Source organism: Panthera onca (genome assembly GCF_046562875.1).
Source record: "Panthera onca isolate mPanOnc1 chromosome E1 unlocalized genomic scaffold, mPanOnc1 haplotype 2 h2.Chr16_ul_11, whole genome shotgun sequence".
In the NCBI taxonomy this organism is placed as follows: domain Eukaryota; kingdom Metazoa; phylum Chordata; class Mammalia; order Carnivora; family Felidae; genus Panthera; species Panthera onca.
Window position 1 is genome coordinate 536,451 of NW_027675810.1, and position 21,183 is coordinate 557,633.

Here is a 21,183-nt window from a genome sequence, read left to right on the forward strand (position 1 = left end):
TTAAGGAAGGAAACAAGGGAAGAGAAGAAATCTGAGGGCTCGAATCTCAGGAGGTGGGGAATCCTATGTGCCGTGGGTGGGTCCACCCTAATCAGGGCATGGAGAGGCCTCTGTATGCCACACCAAACGCTGGCACAAAAAAGCAGGGAATGAGGGGCCGATTTGGATACAGAACTAAGGGTGCGAGGGGGATGCTGCCGCTGGAGGTGCCAAGAGCCCACGTGGACCAGGAAGCAGGGGCTCACAATTCACATTCGGAGCCTCTGACTCCTGTGCCAGCCCGATGTCTGCCAGCTCGGCAGGGACAAGCACAACTGAAGGAAGTTTCCAAAGGGAGGGCCTCTTGCTACATAGCTGCTTCCCCTCCAGGCACGAGGGTCCAGCTGGAGCAGCACAGGGACACGCCTAAAGGGAAACAACACGGGTTCGAATCTCAATTTGCCACTAACCACTTAGGCATGCTAGGTGGGGCACCACGGCAGACGTCTCAAACGGAGGTTATGAATGTGGAAAACGCCCAGCACAGTGCCTGACGGTACTAAGGATAAATGGTATCTATTACCCCGGTTGGATGTGGCCAAGCCTTATAGGCAAAGGCCACTGTCTGAATGAGTCCGCTCAACTACCTGAAGTCAGTACACAGGTAAATCCCTCAGGGCACTGGCTTCCCCCCCACCCCCCCGGGGGTGGCTTAGGTGGGGGGGGGGGGGGGGGGCTCAACCTGAGCCTCGGGGGGTGGCTGTTGGCTCGCCTGGACCGCCCCAGCCACTTGGACGGACCAGGATTGGGCAGGCACATTCCCATCTAAACAGATCTCTAGTGACCACGCTGCCGAGCATGGAGGGACACCAAAAAATAGGTCATCGCTGTCTCTGTTCTCAAAAACCTATGGCCCAAAGAAGTTATCAAATGGAGGCATGATGAATGGATTTTGTACTGTTTACACACATTGCTTCATTCATTCCTTGTAACCACCCTAGGCGAGCTCTTTTATTATCCAGATAAATCAAAGCTGACCCAGGTCAGGGAACTTCCCAAGATCCCAGGGCTGATCAGTGGCGGGCTCTACCACCTTCGGCCAGGATGACATCCACCCTTCTGGAAGAGGCGGGTGTGAGCTAGGGCTAAGGGGTGGCTGGGGAGGGGGCAGGGAAGTCTTGGGAGGAGGGCTCTCCAGCTGGGGGCCCAGGTGGCGGGATGCAAGGGAGCATCAGGGTTGAGTCTGGCAGGAAAGGTTTACAGGCGAACAGTGAGGCATGGAGAACGGCAGGGTGGCCCTAAATGATGAAAGACGCTCTGATTCAAGCCCTGGCCTCTGGATCCGGCAGAGGGTGAACAGGACCCAGCGCCGACCTTCCTAAGTAAGGACATGCAAAGGCAGATAGGTGTGTGGAGGACGGCCCCCACGAAACCAGCTCTGGTCAGCGCACAACAGACTGACAGGAGGAACACTAGCCCCTGGCCACAGCCCATCAGACTGTCTCTCCCTCCACCACTTTCCCAGCTCCTACCCACTGGGAATCCTCAGGACCCTTCGCTGGAGACCAGCTCCATGCTCTGGCCACCAGGGCACCGGGAGAAGGGGACATACTATAGAGTCGGTCCTGAAACCGTGCCTGATCCTAGAGGCTGGGTTTCTTCAAGGCTACCCTACGCAGCCCTGCAGGCCACGTTCAGGCTCGCTGGCTTTGAGACCCTGGCATCCAATCCCCTCTGGCAATTCCGGGGGCCTGCCCTTCTAGACAGAGCCTCAAGCCCTAAAACTGCCCTTCCCTCAGCCGGCCTCAAGGCTTGGGCCTCAGCAATCTGAAGAGGAAGACCATTGAGGCCTCATCAACTAATTCACTGAATATAATATTCACTGGAGGGAGGGAGGCTTATCATTAAGTGGGTGCTCTGGCCAAGTCAGGGTCTGCTGAAAAAACAAAGTAAACTGACACTGAGGTCAGAGCAGGGCCAGACAAGAGACAACTGTGACCTAAAACAGTGTCGGGAACGTCACAAAAGGACAACAGTGCAGAGAAACCTAGAAGAATTGCCACTTGACAATTCACAAAACAGAACTGAGACGTGGGGGTCAGGCCAAAGTTCCGGGCACATCTTTCCTTGCAGGAAGCCAAAGCTCCCTACCTACATAGGCCTGTCGGTTCTAGAACGCCTCAGGAAGGCAGGAAATGGCTCAGAGGCAGGACCACGACCATCTACGATGTGAGATCTCTGGGCTCTGGGTCTCCTGACTGCTAGGTCAGCACTCCAGCAGGCTCCTTGGGTGAGCCAGACCCCCATCTACCATGCTATGGGACTGGTTTCACTTTCTATCTTCAGAGCTGTCTTCACTGACACCAAGAAGCAAACGAAAGAGGGGTGGGTCTTCAGGAGACCCAGAAGAAAGAGAGCAAGTAGAGAGTTCAAACATCCCTGATACAGTGGAGCAGAAAAGGTGAGTGCCGTGTGCCTTTAGGAAACTCTTAAGTCACCCTTCGTCTACCTCTGCCCCTCTGTATTGGTTCACTCTGGCACAGGATCTCATTCTCTATCCTCATTTAATTCTTAAAACAATCCTGTGAGAGAAGGATGAGTATCCCTCATTCACAGAAGAGAAAACTGAGGCTCAGTAGAAACATGCCTCAGGTGAGGGACAGAATTTTCTCATTCCAAGCTCTGTGCCTTTCGTCAGTTCATACTGTCCCAGGTCCTTGGTTCAAAGAGTTTCAGGCAAACTTATTATTCACAGACTCTTCAGAAGCTCCACCTTATCAAAGAAGGCCTAACACTGACAAGAAACAATCTTGCCCATCAGATCTGTGGCCCCAACTAGCTGACCACAGGTCCTTTCCATGGCAGCCAGGTTTCCGAGCTGTCCCTCCTCAAATGTTCCAACACACAGGAAGGAATCGTTGGGGTTGATTCTCTTCGTGATACTGCCTGGCCTTCTATAAACATCCAATTTCACTTCCTCCAGAGACTAAGGAAGAACGAAAAGAGGAGAAGGACTCAGATGAGACTTACATTAGAAGAAGAAATGGATAACCTGGCTTCACCACTTTCGAAACACTCCGTTCATCAGTAAACAGCAACCTCTTCTTCTTAGAGACTTCCCCGCCATCCGCGACAGCCTCGTCTCTACGGCCTGACTCCGATCCTGCACCTGGCTATGCAGGACAACAGGCCGGTGTTTAAGCCCTCCAGCTGCTGTACCAGGTGATGAGTCAGGGTTTTCAGCTGGAAACAAATGACAAAGTTATCTTCTGATTCAGAAAGACAGCTGATACTTCAGACATGTGAGTGCTGAGTAAACAGCACCTCCTTCTACCTGAAGAAAGTTGGATTTCTAGACAAGAGCCCTGTGGGGGGTGGGATGGGTGTGGGGGGGGGGGAGTGGGTAGGGCGACAAAGCAACTGAATATCAGCTGGAGGGCAAGCAACTTCTAGCTCGTGATTCCCAGTCCAAAGGCTAGTGGGTGAGGCCAGAAATGTGAGGTCTAGGAACACTGGGTATCTTTCTTTCCTCCCTCCCTCCTTCCATCCAACAACACCCATCTCTCCCATATTCTTGTCCCAGATCCCTTAAGATTCTGGCAAGGACCAAACTCTGAGTGAATGAAAGCAGGACCTTTGCCTGACTCATTCACCATTGTCTTTCTAATGCTTCAAACAGTGCACGGCACACAGTGGTGCTCACAAAATACTTGCTGAATGAACAGATGAGTAAAATAAAAAGGCTCAGACCGTTTCAGACTGTAAGAAGTTGAGGTATACAACTTCTCAGTGGTGGGGTCACTGCAGAACTCCTTCCATTACACCAAGCTGCCAACAGGCTGAAACCCTTCAGAGATCACACCTTAACGGAAGGGGATATTGAAGGTAAAAGGACATCCGATTCTCAAAGGCGTGAGACTATAAATGCAAGCAAACACAAGGGGTCTTCTTTGGGGTCCTTTACAATGGCTGTCAAGTGGCCAATCCTTTGGAGTTTGGTCACCAGAACTTAGAGGGGATGTGCACCCCCAAATCCCAGGAGATTATAAATGTTAACCATGGAGCCTGGGTGCCTCAAGAATGTCTAGCTACTCTGAGATAACTTGACTCTCTGTGTTCATGGGTAATCAAAATGGTCAAAACTCAATGATCCAGCACCTGCAAAAAGAGGAAGCAATTCAACAGCCTCCACGGAGGCCTCGGCGTCCCCAGGATCCACTCATCTCTACTCTTCACAACATGTAACGTCACCTCTGGCACATTCGGTAGCGGGACTAATCTACAACCAGTTCTGGCCAGGAGGAGCACTGGGTGAGGGTCCTTTCTGAGCGGCAGGGCAATGCACATGGACATGATTCTGTGACCACAGCCAACCCCACACAGTGGAACCGCTTGAGTTTCTCCAGATCGTCACCCAAAAGGAAGTGATAAGCTTCCACTGCCCCAGCTGAATGAGTAGCTCCCTCACCTTCCAGGTATTTGGATGATACCTATCATTCCAGCAGCCAACGCGAGTAATGTAATATGGATGCCAGGAATACAATCCTTAAGGACAGGTACAGGGGGCCTGACATCCAGGAAAAGCACTTGACCCACGGGAGAAGGATCTCTACTCCTCCACACTTACTTACCATCTGAGGCCCTGCCTCAATTGAGGTGTTCGGCAAGTGCCTGGCTCTGAGAAAGCAGGTGGGGTTGGCAGGGGACTGCACTAGGTTCTCAGATCAAATGGGGACCACATCAAGGGAAGAGTGGGCACAGAGCTGGGATGAAGAGTTGAAATGGGGATAGGAAGACGTCAATCTAACAAGATTGGGTAGGGGTGGTGGGAACTAGGGCAGCAAGAGTTGGGGGGTGGTTTAGCAAAGACTCAGGAATGAAGTGTCCTCAGGCTGGCTGGGGATGGAAAGAAAGTATGCGGTGGGCTTGGAAGTTAGGGGTTGAGTGGGTGAGGGCAAGAAGATACATACAAGACTTGAGATAGGGCTGAGATCAGAGTTATCAAGAAGAGGGGGGTAAGCGCAATAGGGCATCTACTGTAGTGGTAGGTATTAAATGAGTGGGGGGAGGTGGGTGTTTTGGCTGAGCAGACCTTGGGGGGCTGAGCAGGGGGGCTGGGATAAGAAAGCTGAGCCTGAAAAGGGGTAAGCCAGAAAGACGGGGAGGGGGAGGGGGGGCTCGAGGAGGTTTGCGTGGAGCACTGGGATTGCCAAAGGGGTTGAGGGGTGAGAAGGAGATGCGTTAGAGGGAGGCGGAGGGAAGTGGCTGTCCTAGGGGTTGGAAGTGGGCTACCGTGGGATCGAGTGTGGCTGCACTTACGCAAGACCAGTGGTGAAGGGGTGAGGGTAAGGGCTGGGCTCGGGTCACGGGTGGAGAAGAGGAAGGGGACGGGTCAGCACTGGCTGTTTGGGCTGAAGGCTCGGGTCCGAGTGGGGTAGGGTGCGGGGCTCAGGCCGGGCAGGGAAAAGGCTCTGAAGCAGGACAGTTTCAAAGCAACCAAGGGTTTGCGATCACGGACAGGGCTGGTGACCCATCGCCCGTTCTCGTCTCGGCCCCGCCGTCCCCTTCTCACCCTCCTCGCCCTCTGACCCCTAACTCACCAGAGGGAGCGGGGAGGGGGCGCGGGGCACTCCTGGCCACTGCAGCCCCTAAGCCTCCGACCAGGCGCTGCGGCCTCCGGGCCAGGGACAACAGGAAACGGCGCTCGCGGCGCCTGACGCCATCACGTTGGTTCGGCGTCCGGCCCCGCCCCCGGACCGCGGAGCCCAGCGCAGGGCCGGCGGAGCCTCGGGGCGGGGCCAGCGCTCAGGAAAGCCCAAGTTCCCAGCTCCAGAGCAGGTGAGTGATCTGGGAGGCTGGGGACTCTGCGACCCGAGATGCGCACGAAGAGGCGAGGCCACCAGGCTAGCCCACCAGTGTCGGGCGGAACGTGTCCTACTGCCCGCCCCCAGCAGTGTCTGCGTCTCACTAGATCCCGGCCGCCTTCTGGGTTCACGACCTTGCCTGGGCACAGCACTATCTACCGTGCTGTCTACGGAGGCTGTCTGTTGGCCTCCTGCCCGGAAGGTTCCCACTTGTAAAATCGGACCAATAACGTCTACCCTAGTTTTGCCTCCCTGAGGGCATCAGTGCAGTTGGTGCTTCCCGCCTGGTGGTTCTCAGGACAAGCATACAGGTTTTGATCACCCCTATCACCAAGGGAGCACCTTTAGGTACCCGTCAGCCCCCAGGCATGAAGCTTAAGGTTCTGGTTATTCTCATCTAGCCAGGAAGTTGTTTGTTTCCTTTACTTGGTAGAGTTGACATTTCTCTTTCACATGGACCCAGAACAAAAGGTCAAGAGTGTGTGTTGGTGGGGGTGGGGACAGATGTCTTGTGCTTTGGACACTTCATACCTGCAGGCTCAGGTCAAGTGGGATCTTAGGGCCTGAGTGTGGGGTGAGTACTGGGGTGGAGAGGTACTGCTACCTGCAGGTCCAGGGGGACTTTGGGGGTGTCTACAGGGCTGGTCTGGGAACGGGACAGTTCTTGGAAGAAAGCTCCACTGATCTGGGCCAGGCTCTCCATCAGCCTTTCTGGGAAGGGGAGAAGAAGGGGTCCCAGTGCCTGTTTCCATTTATAAAACCAGCTGTTGGAGATGTGGCACCTGAGTGTGTGCGGGCTGCCTCTTCAATAATTCTGTCTCTAGGAGCGAGAACCACCTCTCCTCGATTTTAGACTAGATGAATCTGAGTACATTTAGTATGGTTAACAGTTGAACAGAAAGTTAGAAATAAGGACACGGAGGGATGCCTGGGTGGCTCGGTCGGTTAAGTGTCTGACTTCGGCTCAGGTCACAATCTCACAGTTGTGAGTTCCAGCCCTGCATTGGGCTCTGCGCTGACCGTGCAGAGCCTGCTTGGGATTCTCTCTCTCTCTCTCTCTCTCTCTCTCTCTCTGCCCCTCCCTCGCTTGTGCTCTCCCTCTCCAAAGTAAATAAACGTTAAAGATAAATAAATAAGGACACAGAAGCAAAGCATTATCTTAGCGTTAAACAACTTGGAAAGTAAGGAATTTACTGGGAAATCCAGTTTCCTGGGCAAAAGGATAGTGTTTCTGGTTATAATTATAGCACATCAAGAGCATCAGTGTCTTGATACAAGCATGCCCTCCCCCAGATGGAGCCAGCAACATTCCTCAGTTCTTCCAATGAATTTTTGCGCAGCCGCTGTCTGCAAAAGCTGTGGGAACCCCGCATGGTAATCTCTTATCTATCTTTTCAGGAGCCCCTGTCTCCTGGTCTTCTCTTACTTCTCAGGCCTCTCGGCCCCTCTGCAAAGTCTACGGGCTTGTCCTCCTCTCTCCATCTTACTCTGGCGCACATTTCCACCATTCGTGGGCCACGAGTCCACCAGGTAATCTGAGGCCGGAAAAAAAAATCTCCCATTACCCTGTTATTTGAGCAATAATAAAGGTACGTGCAAAGTGCCATGGTGCCAGGGAAGAGGCCTTGAAGGTTATCCTGGCGGAAGCAACTTTTATCTGAGCCTTCCGGGTGGACACAGGAAAGGGCAATGCCTGCGAAGAGACTGGTAGAGAAACGGCCGGTGGGTAGGAATGCAGACTGAGCTCAGGGGAGGGTGCACGGAGAGGTGGAGAGGAAGCTAGGAAGTAAGGCTAGAGTAAGGGGAGGGGGCTTAGAATGGAAGGGGGAGATAAAGACAGATTGGGCAATGGGGAAAGGGAGGAGGCACAGACAGAGCTGGAGGCCAGTGCAGGAAGGGCTCAGACGCTCACAAAGGCACTGGTCTGTCAGATTTCAAGCACTACGCATAGTCATTCAAAGCCAGGCAGGAGGACTGCAGGCATCTGAATTTCTCGGGGGTCTAAGGTGTAGATTCCTGAACCCCGCCCCTGCCCTGGAGAGTCACTCTGGGATGAGGTCCAAGTATTTAGCCTTGACCCAAACCTTTTCTGTCTCTTGCCCTACCACCCGTGGATCTGAAGGGTGAGAAAATGTGAGAATCTCTCCTTAACCTAGGAGCTGAAGGGCAAGGCATTTAACAGGTGTGGAAAATAGAGGCTCCTATTTGCCAGATAGGAATTTTGATTTATCCTTAGCAACCACCCTGAAGGTAAGCACCATTGTTATCCCCATGGCATAGATGATAAAACAGGCTTAAGAGAGGTTAAGGAACTTGGGGGCCCAAGGCCATACAACTCATAATTACTACAGGTGGGATCCTCACCCAGCTCTGATTCTAGCTGGAGAACTAGCATAATTCAGTGGCCGAGCAAGTGGGCTTTGGAGCCGGGAATGCTTAGGTTTGAATACCGGCTCTACCCCATACTGTTTTCTAGGCCTTCCCTAAGACAGCGCAGGGCCCAGCACAACCCAGCAAGTGTGGGCCTGAGACCACTGCCACAGTCAGTGGTTTTCATAGGCCCCTCGAGATGGCACCAGAGATAGAAACTTCTAAGTTTGATTGGTGGTTAGAAAAGAGAAGTAAATCACAACACGCTGAGGCCCCTCTGCCTCAGGCAGAGGGGCCAGAGTGTGTGACTTCCGGGAAGTTCCCCAAACTATCTGAGCCTCAGTTCCTCATCTGTAAATTGGGGAAAATATCAGTTGCCATGAGGATTAAATAAGATAATATCCTCAGGACGGTTTCTGGTCTGAAGTAAGCACTTGAGGATAACTAGCTATATTATTATTATTATTATTATTATTATTGTTACAGTTTTGGCTAATTCGTACCTACCCAGTTCAGTCAGATCTCCGTTTTCTAACTGGTCTTTGAGCACTGGAGTGAGAGCCTCTCTTGTTTGAACCCCAGATGTATGCTTACTTGGTCTCTGACCGAAATCATCTAAGCAGAACTAATGCCACCATTTCTTTTGAAACCGGAATAGGTAATGTTCTCATGGCTTCTGTTGCAGGAAGCTGGTTCTTCCCACTCTCTTTAAAAAATGGATTTAAAGGGTTCGTAAAAATTATGTGTCAATTCTATCTCAATAAAGTTGGACACAAATACAGCTTTGAGGTGCCGTTGACAAAAGAATGGACTCTTTAAGCCTCCCAAATGTTATCACACATAGTTTACAGTTCAAATAGTACGAAATGAAGTGGTGAGGAAACAGAATGACCCGCAGCAGCTTCTTGCCTCGACCATCCCCACCCTCCTGGGCCAGCTCGCCAGTCCTCGGTCCTCCTTACCTCTCGCTGGATCTTCTGGTGCTTATCTCCACCTATCTTGTGTTTCTAGCTCTTAATTCTTCCATTTAAAAGAGTTTTTTAATTTTTTTTTTTTTTTTGAAAGAGAGAGAAGGAGAGAGAGAATCCCAAGCAGGCTCTGCGCTGTCAACACAAAGTCCGATGCGGGGCTCGAACCCACGAACCGTGAAATCGTGACCTGAGCTGACGTCAGACGCTCAACCGACTGAGCCACCCAGGTGCTCTGATTCACCCATTTTAGACGCTATCTGTGGACTTCCTAGCAACACAGGCAAGGAGTTAGGTCTTTAACACCCCCCACCCATTCCATTCTTGGGGTTTAGTTTTGTCACTCTTGCCCCATGATTGATAGTGGTTGCAGAATTGTGACTAGGTAAGCATTGTTCACCGCAGAGCTTGCTCATGTAGTCCGATGGCACTCGTTTCTGTCCCCTGACCCCCCGGGGTTTAATTTCTTCTCCTTCTCTTTCTGTGCTGCCCGCCACGATCACTCCTCCACTCCGCTCCAGTGCTCTGGCATGACAGTTAGTGCCGTTTCCCTCGGCTACCTCCTTGACCTGTCATACGCTGCTGTCCTGGAACCTTCCTTCGCTGCTTCCTGGGCTGGGGTTTTCCTGGCTCCCTTCTCTTCTTGCTTTCTTTACTCTCTCTCTTAATCTGCAGTTAAGAATCCCTTTCTAATATTAAAAAATAGAATGGTCTTCGGACCTGCTCGTGATCGTAGGGATCCTTTCGATATCTATTAATTGGGACAAAAAATACAGAAAGACCAAAAGTTACTATGAAGGCACTCCTGCTCTTAAGTGAATTTGTGTTTTACTCACAATAGCATCTATGAACGTGTGAAAGCCTGTTCAAAGTTTAGGCTTAGGGTTAGTTCAATCTAGCCTCAATGTCTGGTCTTCCATTTGTCACCTCGCCCCCTCAACTTGCCGTGAGACAACCCCCTCTCTTGACTTTCTATTCAGTTCCTGTGCCCTAGCAGAGACTTAAGTACTGGTTTAAGGCCCACCTTGCAGGTGCACGCTGACCATGGCTGGCCAATCAGGGTCTCCTCCTGCCAGATACAGGGTCCAAGCAGACCAATCAGAGGCTTTTTGAAGACTGGCTTTCCTTTATGAGGCTTGCTCAACCTCAGTGGAGAGTTGGAGTTACTAAGGACTATCTTTGCAGTCTTGGGGCATCCATCCTGTGGCCTGAAGCCGTCATGGAGGAAAGCACAACTGAGGGATAGTTGGGGAGAGAATGACGTTTGAGCGCTAGATGCGGCCAGCTTGAAGATCTTAGGCTTCCCGGTTATGTGAGCCGATACACCGTATGACATTTTTGGCTTAAGCATATTTTAGTTGGATTTCTTTCACTGGGAGCATAAAGAGCGGCGACTGATATCCTGTCTTTGTGAACTTGGGCAGGTTATACAAGCGGTGCGTACAGACTTGGACCGTGACAACGCAGCTCCCACTAGGTCCCCTATGGCTGCCCTGTTATCAGCCTGAGCCTGAGACAGCTTGACATTGAATAGCCCGTTTTAGGGACTGGAGGAAACGACTTACCATGAGTCACTGCCCTAAAATATGCTTTCTACCCACATGCCCGGTGCCTGGAATTCTGTGGTGATGGTGGCATTCGTCAGGGTTAACCATGGCTCTCTTCAAACGGTTCTCCTTTGGAGTGTGAAGTCTGCGATATTTAACTTGTAGAAGTCCTTTCTTCTGGAGGTCCCTCTGGCAGGCAGTGGATCCAGGATGCGGTGTAGACAGACCTAGGTACACATCTCAGTTCCCAATGGCACAGTCCCTTTGCAGCTTTGCGGGCAAACCCCTAGCACTGTGTGCTGACCTTTAGGAGGTCAGTCTGTATCACATAAGGAATCCGACGCAGAGAGTGAAGAAATGGTCTCAGATTCACCCAGTAATCTCCCTGAGTCAGCCCTGAGGGCAGGGCCTGGCCCTAGGCGTTGGGAAGAGGAAGGAGATGTGATTCTTGTCTTGTCAGGGCTCCTGACCTGATAGAGAACTGCGGTTGAGTCTTCACATGGACGGACGCTGTCTTTCACTCTGCGCCATTCGTAGGTGACGCCTAGAAGAGCAGGGCCACCGTGTTGTAGCCTCTGACCCAGGACTCTGTCACATTCTGGGAGAGAGAATTATGGGCCCTCCCCGCATCCCCGCTCCTGCTGTGTCTCCTCGTGGCCACAGTGTACTTTCCCATCCCCTGGCTTGGGGCTGGGGGCTGGTTCCGTGCTTAGGCTCGAAGAGGCCCGATGGCTCTTTTGCTTGCTCTCTTACGCTTCTCTTGGGTAGCCGCTGCCTCTTCAGCCTGGGTCCCGGCAGCAACACAGGGAGAAAAGACCAGCAGTGAGAAGCAGCGCCGATCCAGCCAGCAGGGCATTAAAGTACAGCGGTAACGGCCAACCTGTGAGAATCGGTTTCCCAGCCTCCTCTGAGTTTTGAGGATGGTCTATTAGTTAGCACTGTTGTGGCAAAAGATAACAGATACATGGATTCCCTCCGTTATCAGGTTACGTACAGGTTCAGCTGCTGCAGTAGAGACCCAACACAACAGTGGTTAAGTGATTTTTTTTAATTCTTTTTTTTTAATCCTTTTTTTCGGGGGGCGGGGGGGAGAGTGCAAGCGGGGGAGGGGCAGAGAGAGTGGGGCAGAGGATCCAAAGCGGGCTCTGTGCTGACAGGCTGACAGCACAGAACCCGATGTGGGACTCAAACTCACGAACCCCGAGATCGTGACCTGAGCTGAAGTTGGATGCTTAACCGACTGAGCCACCCAGGCGCCCTTTAATTCCTTTGTTTTTAAATGTTTATTTATTTTTGAGACAGAGACAGAGATTGAGTGGGGGAAGGGCAGAGGGAGACACAGAGTCTGAAGCGGGCTCCAGGCTCCGAGCCGTCAGCACAGAGCCCGATGTGGGGCTTGAACCCACGAACGGTGAGATCCTGACCTGAGCCGAAGTCGGACACCTAACCGACTGAGCCATCCAGGCGCCCCAACAGTGGGTTAAATTAAAAAACAGCTTCTTGGGGGCACCCGGGTGGCTCAGTCGGTCAGGTGTCTGACTTTGGCTCAGGTCACGATCTTGCCGTTCATGGGTTCGAGCCCCATGTCGGGATGTGTGCGGACGGCTCAGAGCCTGGAGCCTGCTTCACGTTCTGTGTCTCCCTCTCTCTCTGCCCCTCCCCTGCTCATGCTCTGTCTCTGTCTCTCAAAAATAAGTAAACATTGAAAAGAAATTTTTTTAAGAAGCAGCTTCTTGATCTCTCATATGATAATCCGGTTAAGTACTGGATCTGGGGCTGGTTCGGTGGCTCTTATGTCAGGGAGCCAGGCTCCTTCTGTTTTCCTGCTCTACCACCCTGGGGTGTAGCCCTCATCCAGACGAGGCCTTTGTACCGTTGAAATCTTCATTTCCTCCACAGTGTGGCGCCAGACCGCTCTCTGCCGCTGCCCTGGAAACACACGCAGCCTAAGCACCATTCCTGCCTCTGCTCTGGGCCTCGGGACTTTTCTTCTTCTTGAATGAGTGTGCTCCCGCCCCCCAGCTGGTGCTCCACGCCATCCCCCAGGTCTCAACAACATACCCCCACCAGGACCACAGGAGCCAGAGCTGGTCGTGCCTGGTGGTCCTCAGGACTGAGAGGCCCTGACCTCCGTGGGGGCAGGAGCCGGCCAGCATGACCAGTCGGGACTCCCAGGTTAAGAATCCAGTTGAGCCTCCTGGTCATCCTCAATCTGCTCTGCCCTTCGTCTCCCACCCCCAAATCCCTGCCGACCTCCAGCCCTGAAGAAGCCGGAGAACCTCTGCTTCCCCCACCTCCCCGTCCGCCTTGTCCTACTTCAGTCGTTTGGTGAGCATAAAAAGGCCTGTCAAAGTGGTCCCTCTGTTTGGGGGATGGGCTCAGGAGGGGTGGGCATGTGGGTTCGGAGGGTGACAGATTCTTTCTCCAAATGCTCGCCAGGCTCCTCCGAGCCCTCTTCTTGATTCGACCTTGCTTGGCCTGTGAAGGCGAACAAACACGGACGTGGTTGCTGGCAGCTCGTGGCCGCATCCCTAGTAGGACCCTAGCCTCCCTTAAAGTGCCTGCCTGCAAAACTCCCGGCTGTCTAAAGGATTGGCTGCTGAGTCCAGCCAACGCCTGAAGATCGGGCCCCTGTCTCCCAGCTTCTGTGAGAGGGCAGGAGCTTAACTTTGAGAAGTGTCAGCAAAGCCAGATGGGTCTCATATGGGCCAGCGTCCCTTCCTGCTTTTTGTCATCTTTCACTTCTGATTATAGAGCCCCCCACTCATTCCCTTCCCTAGTCCCTCATTCTCCCTGTGAAATACCCCATCACCTCTGTAATAATCCCAGTCGGGTGCCTGCTCACGATGAACCCTTTCCCCTACGGCACTGCAATACTATGTTACTGACTGAAATCTGTCTGGATTACTTTAAGTAGTGTCTGCTTTTGTTTGTTTTCATCAGGGGAGGTGTGCAGGATCAGCCTTTTAATTTTTTTATTTTTAATATTTATTTTTGAGAGAGAGGCAGGGTGCAAGCAGGGGGGTGGGGGAGGGGCAGAGAGCGAGTTAGACACAGACTCCAAAGCGGGCTCCAGGCTCCGCGCTGTCAGCACAGAGCCCGACGTGGGGCTCAAACCCAAGAACCGTGAGATCATGACCTGAGCCGAAGTCGGTCGCTCAACTGACTGAACCACCCAGGTGCCCCAACAGCCTTTGAAATTAAATTATTTTCAGGATCAGCTTTTTAAGTAAGCATCCCAGGGATGTTTGCGTATAGAGGTCCAAAGGCTGTATTTTGAGAAAACATGTTTCCCTGTGGAGATCTTTTCTCTGGCAGCCCTTTTGAATGGGGGCTATGTTTTCTCAGATACTGCATTGCCAATAGTCCATCCAGCTTTAATTCCAGTGAGAACGTTCCAGAGATGAAACTAAGAATCAACTCCAGGCGCTTCTCCAGTCACCTCTGGGGATGAGTGTATGTCGTCAGCATCCAGCGCCTCACCTGCTGCCCAGCTAGAATGACACCTTTCAGGGTTTCCGACTTAGAAACACGACCACCAGGTTACTCCACGTGGACACCACCCCCCTTTTACAAAGCCTTTGAACACCCCCCCATCAGGAGGGGTTTGCTGGATGATGTTGGTTGGCTCTTGACACCCATTTCTAGCCCCTTCTTTGCAGGTCCTGGAAACCCACGAACCATCGTTGACAGATTCCCTCGACAGCAGAATTCTGCCAATAAAGCGTACCTGTGTGAAATTTGGAAGGCGGAGGTGGAAGGAGGTGGAAGCCATGCTTTTCTCCTCTGTAGCAGCAGACATGCGGGCCGAATGTTGGAGTCCATACTCCCCACCAGTCAGGCTTGGGGCCATGGGGCTGTAGTGACCCCGGCAGTGGCTTCCCGAAGTTTCCTGACCGAGTGGCAGCAGCAGCTTTGAATCTATGGAGAGCAACTGTGGTAAAGTAACCTGAGAGCTAGTGGTGCGATTCCCCCCTGGCCCTGACCTTCACCACCGCGAGCCCCACCAGTGGTGAGCACCAATTGCTTGTATGACCTTTGTGTGTGTGTGTGTGTTTGCAATATCTAGAATGGTTTGTTTTCCTGGCTATGGTAGTTTTAAAATATGTTCACAAAACTGACGGTTGATGGGGGGTGGGAGGGAGGGGAGGGTTGGGGATGGGTATTGCGCCTGGGTGGCTCAGTTGGTTGAGCGTCTGACTTTGGCTCAGGTCATGGTCTCACCATTCATGGCTTCGGGCCCCGCATTGGGCTCTGTGCTGACAGCTCAGAGCCTGGAGCCTGCTTCAGATTCTGTGTCTCCCTCTCTCTCTTGTTCTCTCTTCAAAATAAACATTAAAAAAGATGTTTTTTGAGGAATAAATGTTTATTGTTGTTTTTAAAAAATTTTTTTAAATGTTTATTTTGGAGAGAGAAAGAGACAGAGACATAGAGTGCGAGTGGAGGGGTGGCAGAGAGGGTCATAATCTCGTGGTTGGTTCATGGGTTCGAGACCCGCATCGGGCTCTGTGCTGACAGCTCAGAGCCTGGAGCCTGCTTCATATTCTGTGTCTCCCTCTCTCTCTGCCCGCATGCTCTGTCTCTCTCTCTCCCTCTCTCTCAAAAATAAACGTTAAAAAAATTAAAAGAAATACGGCAAGGTAGCATTTGAGACTGATAAGTATTGTGCAAATTTGAGGTCGTGTTATAGAAACAACATTTTCTAAGCTTCACTTTATGAACCACATTTGAGCTAATGGAAATATTCCAAAATAGGAGAATGGAGTTGCCTGGAATCCCGGCCCACACTTCGGGAAGCCCAACTATGCACAGATGGGTCTTCTTGGTTTCTCGTCAGCTCTGTCTCTGTGTCCACCTCTCTTCTTCAAAAAGTCACCACCGGCCCCCGCTCCACCCAGCTCATGAAGGAGTTTGAGCTGGCATGAGGAGTTTCTGCCCTTGTGACCTAAGAGTGACTAAAGGGCCTAGTACTGCGCCTGGCTCAAAGCAGGTGCTCAACAAACAGTAGCGGCCACCATCCTCATCGTTATAATTATTGATTCTTTGATGGTAACCATGGCTTAGACGTCTCTGTACCCCTGCACCCTGCAGCAGGGCAGTATAACCGTCAGCAGGCTTTGGAGTTAACAGGCCTGGATTAAACCCCTACCTGGCAGTTTTGGATTTGCGGCCTTGGGCACCTGAACAGGGTACCTACATCCTTTAAGCCCTGTCCCCTTATCTGCCAGATGGGGATAATAAAGTATGTTTTCACGGACTGTTGGGCTAAATTAAGACTGCAAAACACCCAACCCAGGCCTTGACACCAAGTAAGCAAATAGTAAACTAGGTGCTGCTGCCGCTTCCGATTACTGTTACTCTCTAGTCTTGTGCTTTCAACACAGTTATTTGTTGGCTGACGTCACCACACAGAGACAGACACTTGGTGGCCGTTCTCACTAAAACGCTGGGGGAACGGGAGCAGGCACCAGGAGAACAGGTGTCCTTGCCCAGCAGCAGCAAACTAATAAAGCCGAAGAGGCACTGATGGGCCAATCACCCCGCTTGGAACCATTCCTACCAACCCTGCCAAACCTGCTGGGCTGTGCCCCAGTCCTACTGTCCCCTCGGGGGACTCTGTTGGTGGCCAGCGGTTGGTGCCATATTCCATCACCTATCGCTAAGCCACCAGCATTTATTTGGGGGCATTTAAAGAGATTGTCAGGGGCGCCTGGGCGGCTCAGTCGGTTAAGCATCCGACTCTTGACTTCAGCTCAGGCTGTGATCTCACGGTCGTAAGATCGAGTCCCTCGCATCGGGTTCCACACTGAGCACACAGCCCGCTTGGGACTCTTTCTCTCCCTCTCTCTCTGCCCCTCCCCCCTTGCTCTCTTTCAAAATAAACAGACATTAAGAAAAGAGATTATCAAACCTTGTTAATTCAGGATTTCTTTTATTCACTACTGTATTTTGACTCTGACGTCCTTTTTCTAAAACCTGTCATTCATGTACTCAGAAAGCATAGATGACTTCATTATTTTTAATGTTTATCTATTTTTGAGAGACAGTGTGTGAGCTGGGGGGAGGGACAGAGAGAAAGGGAGACAGAGGATCTGAAGTGGGCTCTGTGCTGACAGCAGAGAGCCCAATGCAGGGCTCAAACTCCCACACCATGAGGTCATGACCTGAGCCAAAGTCGGATGCTCACTGGACTGAGCCACCCAGGCACCCCGACTCCTCCCAACATCCTAAATGTGACTGGTTAACGCCCTCCTCTGCAGAAGTGGAGGGATGTTTGCGTCTTCTGCACGTTGTGCTGCATTATCTCTTGGAATCGTGCAGCCCTGATCTGAGCTGGGTAGGAAAGCAGTGGTAGGTGTGGTGCTGGGCTGAACTGGAGAGAGCCCAGCCGCACGCATCCGACCCTCAGTGGGGTCAGCAGAGGCTAGTGGGGTACAGGTGAACAGTAAGTGCCCCCACCAATAAGTGTTCTGAAATAAAGGCCTGAGCAGGGCAGTCCTGGGTAATTACTGCTCTCACACATTCTTTACTCTAACCCTCCAGCATCTCCCTGCTAGCTCTCTGAGGGTGGGGACTTTTTTTTTTTTTTTTTTTAAAGAAAACAAACAAAAAAACCCAATGGGAATTATCTACTAGCTTGTAAGGTTGAGGAACACCCTACTTCCAACTACACATTTTGTGTCTGAGTTTGAGCTCTTGGGAAGAAAGACAGGCCTCAGCCCTACAGTGGAGGTCGGCTCAGCGATCCAAATATTCTGGCAACCCCAAAGACCTCACAGAGGGGCCAGAGAGAGATGATCCTCTATGGGCAGGGGGTCAAGCGCGTTGTGAATAACTGGTATTTGGTGAGCCAGGGGAGAGAGCACCAGAATAGGCTGTTAATTAACTTAATAGTCTAAGCCCCTTGAAGATACGTTTTCCAGTTTCCAGAGACTGACCGTATCAGGGAAATGACGGAAAGACGCCCCGTTCACCCTACTTTGCCCATACTGTGTCTTGTGGAAATACTGGCTACCACGAGGGACTCTGGCTTCAGTCCTGCTTCTCTCGCCTGTGGCCCCTGTTGTCTGTAGATAAATATTTAACCGTTTACGTTTTAATTCCTTACCACGTGGCTAGAATTGGTTATGGATTTATACATTTTAATATGAGAAAAACAAGTATTTTACAAGCAATGCTGAGAAGCCAGTATCGGAAAGTAAACTTTGTAGGTGGCCTGAGGCAGGACGGCGTTCACTCTGTGACAATCTCACATGCTGTCTCACTCTCGTCACCCAGCTCTTCAGTAGTGGAATCTGTGGTCCGAGTCTTCTCTGCTGTGGCTTTGCCAGCCTCCCTGGGAAAAGGAGAAGAATGCCAAGGCTTTGACTCTCGAAAGGAACAATTCAACTCTTCATAATTTCCTCGTTTTAGAGAAAATCTTCCCCAATCACGTACCCTAGTTCCATGTTGAAAATCTCATCTTCATCAGAAGAATCCTTGTCGTGTAGCTTCTGTGCCATGTTTTTCTTGCGTGTGGCATTGAGGGGTCTGTACATGTCCCTAAGCCAAAGTGGCCGCCTTCTCCAGAAAAAGCCCTCCTAGAAAACAGAAAGGACAACGTTAGGTCTGTTTCCCCTGCCTTCTCCAGCCACGGTACTTTATCCTCCTCAGATTTACCTGATTGTCACTTTCCTCTGAGCATCTCTTACGCAGCAGAGATCCAAAGAAGCCCCTTGAAGGAAACACACACACACAGACAATTAGTGATTCGTACCATTTTCCATGCCTCTCACAATGTATTTCTCCAGTCTTATTAGCAAGCAAAATCAACACAGACCTGGGATCTCAGAAATAATTCCATACATGCTGGGCTTTCAGAATTTTCCTGTGTCTGTCCATAATGGCCCCACAGTGTCCCTGGGAGACCTTTGTATGTAACTTGACATGAAGTATAGGCAGGATTTTCACCCTGCTCACCTTCTGGCCCTTGGCCAAGTGCCCTTGTACAGTCAACAAACTGGGTGACCACACGGCAGAAGCACCAACTCTCTCCAGAAGCATTTTACATCAGTCCCCGCCAGGCTTAGCCTCACAGGCATCATTTGCTGGCGGGTGGGGAGGTGTTTCTATTTTCCTAGCTGCTTTACCTTACAAGATGAATCGCACCGAGTGAATGCCTGAGTCCAACCAGCAGTTATCTAGCTCACTGACTTTCACACTGCAGGCAGATGAGTGAGTGAGTCGTGAAATCACCTGAAAACACACGGCTAGCGCTAAAACACAAAATACTCTTTTTGAATACAAATGGAATAGGGGGTACCTGGGTGGCTCAGTCAGGTGAGCAGCCCAAGTCTCGATTTTGCCTCAAGTGATGATCTCACAGATTGTGACATCGAGCCCTGTGTCTGGCTCTGTGCTGATAGTGTAGAACCTGCTTGGGATTCTCTCTCTCTCTCTCTCTCTCTCTCTGCTCCACCCTCCCCCCCAAATAAATAATAAACTTAAAAAAAAACAGAACAGAAAGAATCAGAGTGTATGGTAAGTTTGTTTTAGAAGGTACTTATGTCTATACGGTATGTGTGCACTGCGTGTGACATAAAATGCAGTTCACAGCCCAAGCACAGTGTAGTCAGAGACGTGCCCAACTGGAAAGGAACCATCTTCTTTCTGGTTCTAGTGGTACTAGTGATACAACCGTCCGGCAAGATATCTTCCTTTTCTCCTTCTCCATCTCATTATTATAAAAGGAAGAGATAAATGATTATCTAAGGTCTCTCCCAGTTCAAATTCTATTGGGTCTGGATAAAGGGAATGGAGAGCGGGGCCTCGAAAACCAGAAGGAGGAAGAAGGAAGTTTTCCCCCTACTTTACGGGAAGGACTCATGTATTCTACCTTCCATCATGCTTGAAGACTAGCCCCTTTACCCCACGACTTTTGGCCCTCCCTATCCCTTCTCCAGAGCCTCTGAGAAGGTCTGTGGCCAGGCCTGATGCCCACCGCCAGCGGGAACGGGTCTGAACATTTCTACCCCCGTCCCCCCACGATCTTTCTTTAAAGGTCTAGTGAGCAGGTGCTCTGTGCCAGTCCCATTCTAACTCGGGTTTGGCTGGGCAGCTAACTTTGCTGGATCCAGGCAAAGCATTAGGCCAAATATGTATTCTTTCTGCCTTTGGTGATTTCCTGGCTGTAAAACAAGGGGATTGAAATAGATGAGTTTGAAAATCTAGTTCTAAAATTCTACTTTAACGATTGCCAGACTAATATTTACCTTGAGCTTCCTTCTTTACCTTCCTTGGCTGCTGTTCTATGAGAATAAATCTGTTTTGGAAGAAAACATGATCACAGTTACCCATCACAATAACCACTCCCTCCACATCTTTATTCATTCCTTTGCGTTTTAGGTCTTATCTACCCAGTGAGATGATAACTTTTCCTAGGACAGGAATTTGTTGAATAGTCCTTTGACTCTTCAATAACACCTAACTCGCGTGCAGCTGGTAATACATTTTACTGACTGCCTCAGATAACATTCAACAGGTAATTCCTAATAAAAATTCTTGGGAGGAGGAAAAGAAAAGTGTCTACCAGAAACCTAAACAGCAGCACTGTTTTAAAATCAAGGACAAGAGTAGGATGTCTGTTATCACTGCTGCTATTCATTGGTGTTGAGGAGGTCCTAACTGATGCACTGGGAAAAAATGGAGTCGTGGAAAGGAAGAACTAAGACGTATTTGCATATGAAATTACAGACAAACTAAAAGGCCCAAGAGAATCAACTAAAATTTTGTTGGAAGAAACATGAGAATTCAGCAAGATGGCTAGATATATATAAAATCAAGAGATCAACATGTAAACCTCAATGACTTTCCTATGTTCCATAAATAATTAATCAAAAGATGGAAGAATTATCCCATTTACAATTATCAATAAAAAGGCATAAAGTACCTAGGAATAAACTTAGCAAAGAATGGGTAAGACCTATGAGATGAAAACACTAAAGCTCTTCTGAAGGACATTAAGAAGAAACGAATACGTGATGTGAGACACTATTTTCCGAGAATAGTGTAAAGATGTCAGTTCCCTTCAAATTAACCTACAAATTCGGGGCAATCCCATTCAAATCCCAAGACAGTTTTTCAAACAAAAACTGGCCAGCTGACATTTGGTAGAGAAAATGTGCAAGCATAGCTACAAAATGGATGAAGAAGAAGATCACAGAGCAGACGTTAAAATACGTTCTTACAGAGCAACTGCAGTTAAGTATGTAGCGTGATACTGATACAGGAAAAGAAAACCAGGTTGATAGAATAGAGTCCAGATAACACTAGTATTTTGGATCCATGAAGAAAGAATGAACCATTCAATAAAAGATTTTAAAGTAACTGGATCTTTATGCAAGGGAAAAAAGTTAGATCCCCTACCTCGACCGTACCAAAACACCAGACAGATTCCATACAGATTAAAAATAAATA

The 21,183-nt window shown here is 50.4% G+C and overlaps 2 protein-coding genes and 1 long non-coding RNA gene across 12 annotated transcripts in view; 1 reads left to right on the forward strand and 2 right to left on the reverse strand.

Annotated features, from left to right (window-relative positions):
* The window catches only part of LOC144615320 (pleckstrin homology domain-containing family M member 1-like), a 20,482-nt gene extending 14,765 nt beyond the window's left edge, over window positions 1-5,717 (reverse strand). Inside the window, exons 1-2 of one of the 4 annotated variants that reach the window (XM_081794741.1) lie at window positions 5,580-5,717; window positions 3,010-3,152 (exon numbers count right to left, since the gene is read on the reverse strand). The gene's annotated coding sequence lies outside the window, so the exon portion shown is untranslated. Of the gene's footprint in view, window positions 1-245; window positions 2,125-3,009; window positions 3,153-5,579 lie in introns of those variants that run through there. The other 3 variants (XM_078442244.2, XM_078442242.2, XM_078442243.2) reach the window with 3 other exon arrangements.
* A 40-nt stretch (window positions 5,718-5,757) lies between these two features.
* On the forward strand, window positions 5,758-13,161 carry LOC145715123 (uncharacterized). Its single transcript, XR_014137141.1, has 3 exons — window positions 5,758-5,817; window positions 9,279-9,411; window positions 12,628-13,161. It is a non-coding gene; the product is annotated as an uncharacterized LOC145715123 (long non-coding RNA).
* Window positions 13,162-17,853: 4,692 nt separating this feature from the next.
* The window catches only part of LOC144615318 (uncharacterized), a 48,014-nt gene continuing 44,684 nt past the window's right edge, over window positions 17,854-21,183 (reverse strand). For all 7 annotated transcript variants that reach the window (XM_081794740.1, XM_081794739.1, XM_081794738.1 and 4 more), the window contains 4 exons: window positions 19,980-20,029; window positions 18,388-18,442; window positions 18,166-18,308; window positions 17,854-18,064 (listed from right to left, as the gene is read on the reverse strand). In XM_081794740.1, coding sequence (XP_081650866.1) covers window positions 17,962-18,064; window positions 18,166-18,308; window positions 18,388-18,442; window positions 19,980-20,029 — 351 coding nt within the window. In that variant the 3' untranslated portion in view covers window positions 17,854-17,961. The remainder of the gene's footprint in view (window positions 18,065-18,165; window positions 18,309-18,387; window positions 18,443-19,979; window positions 20,030-21,183) is intronic.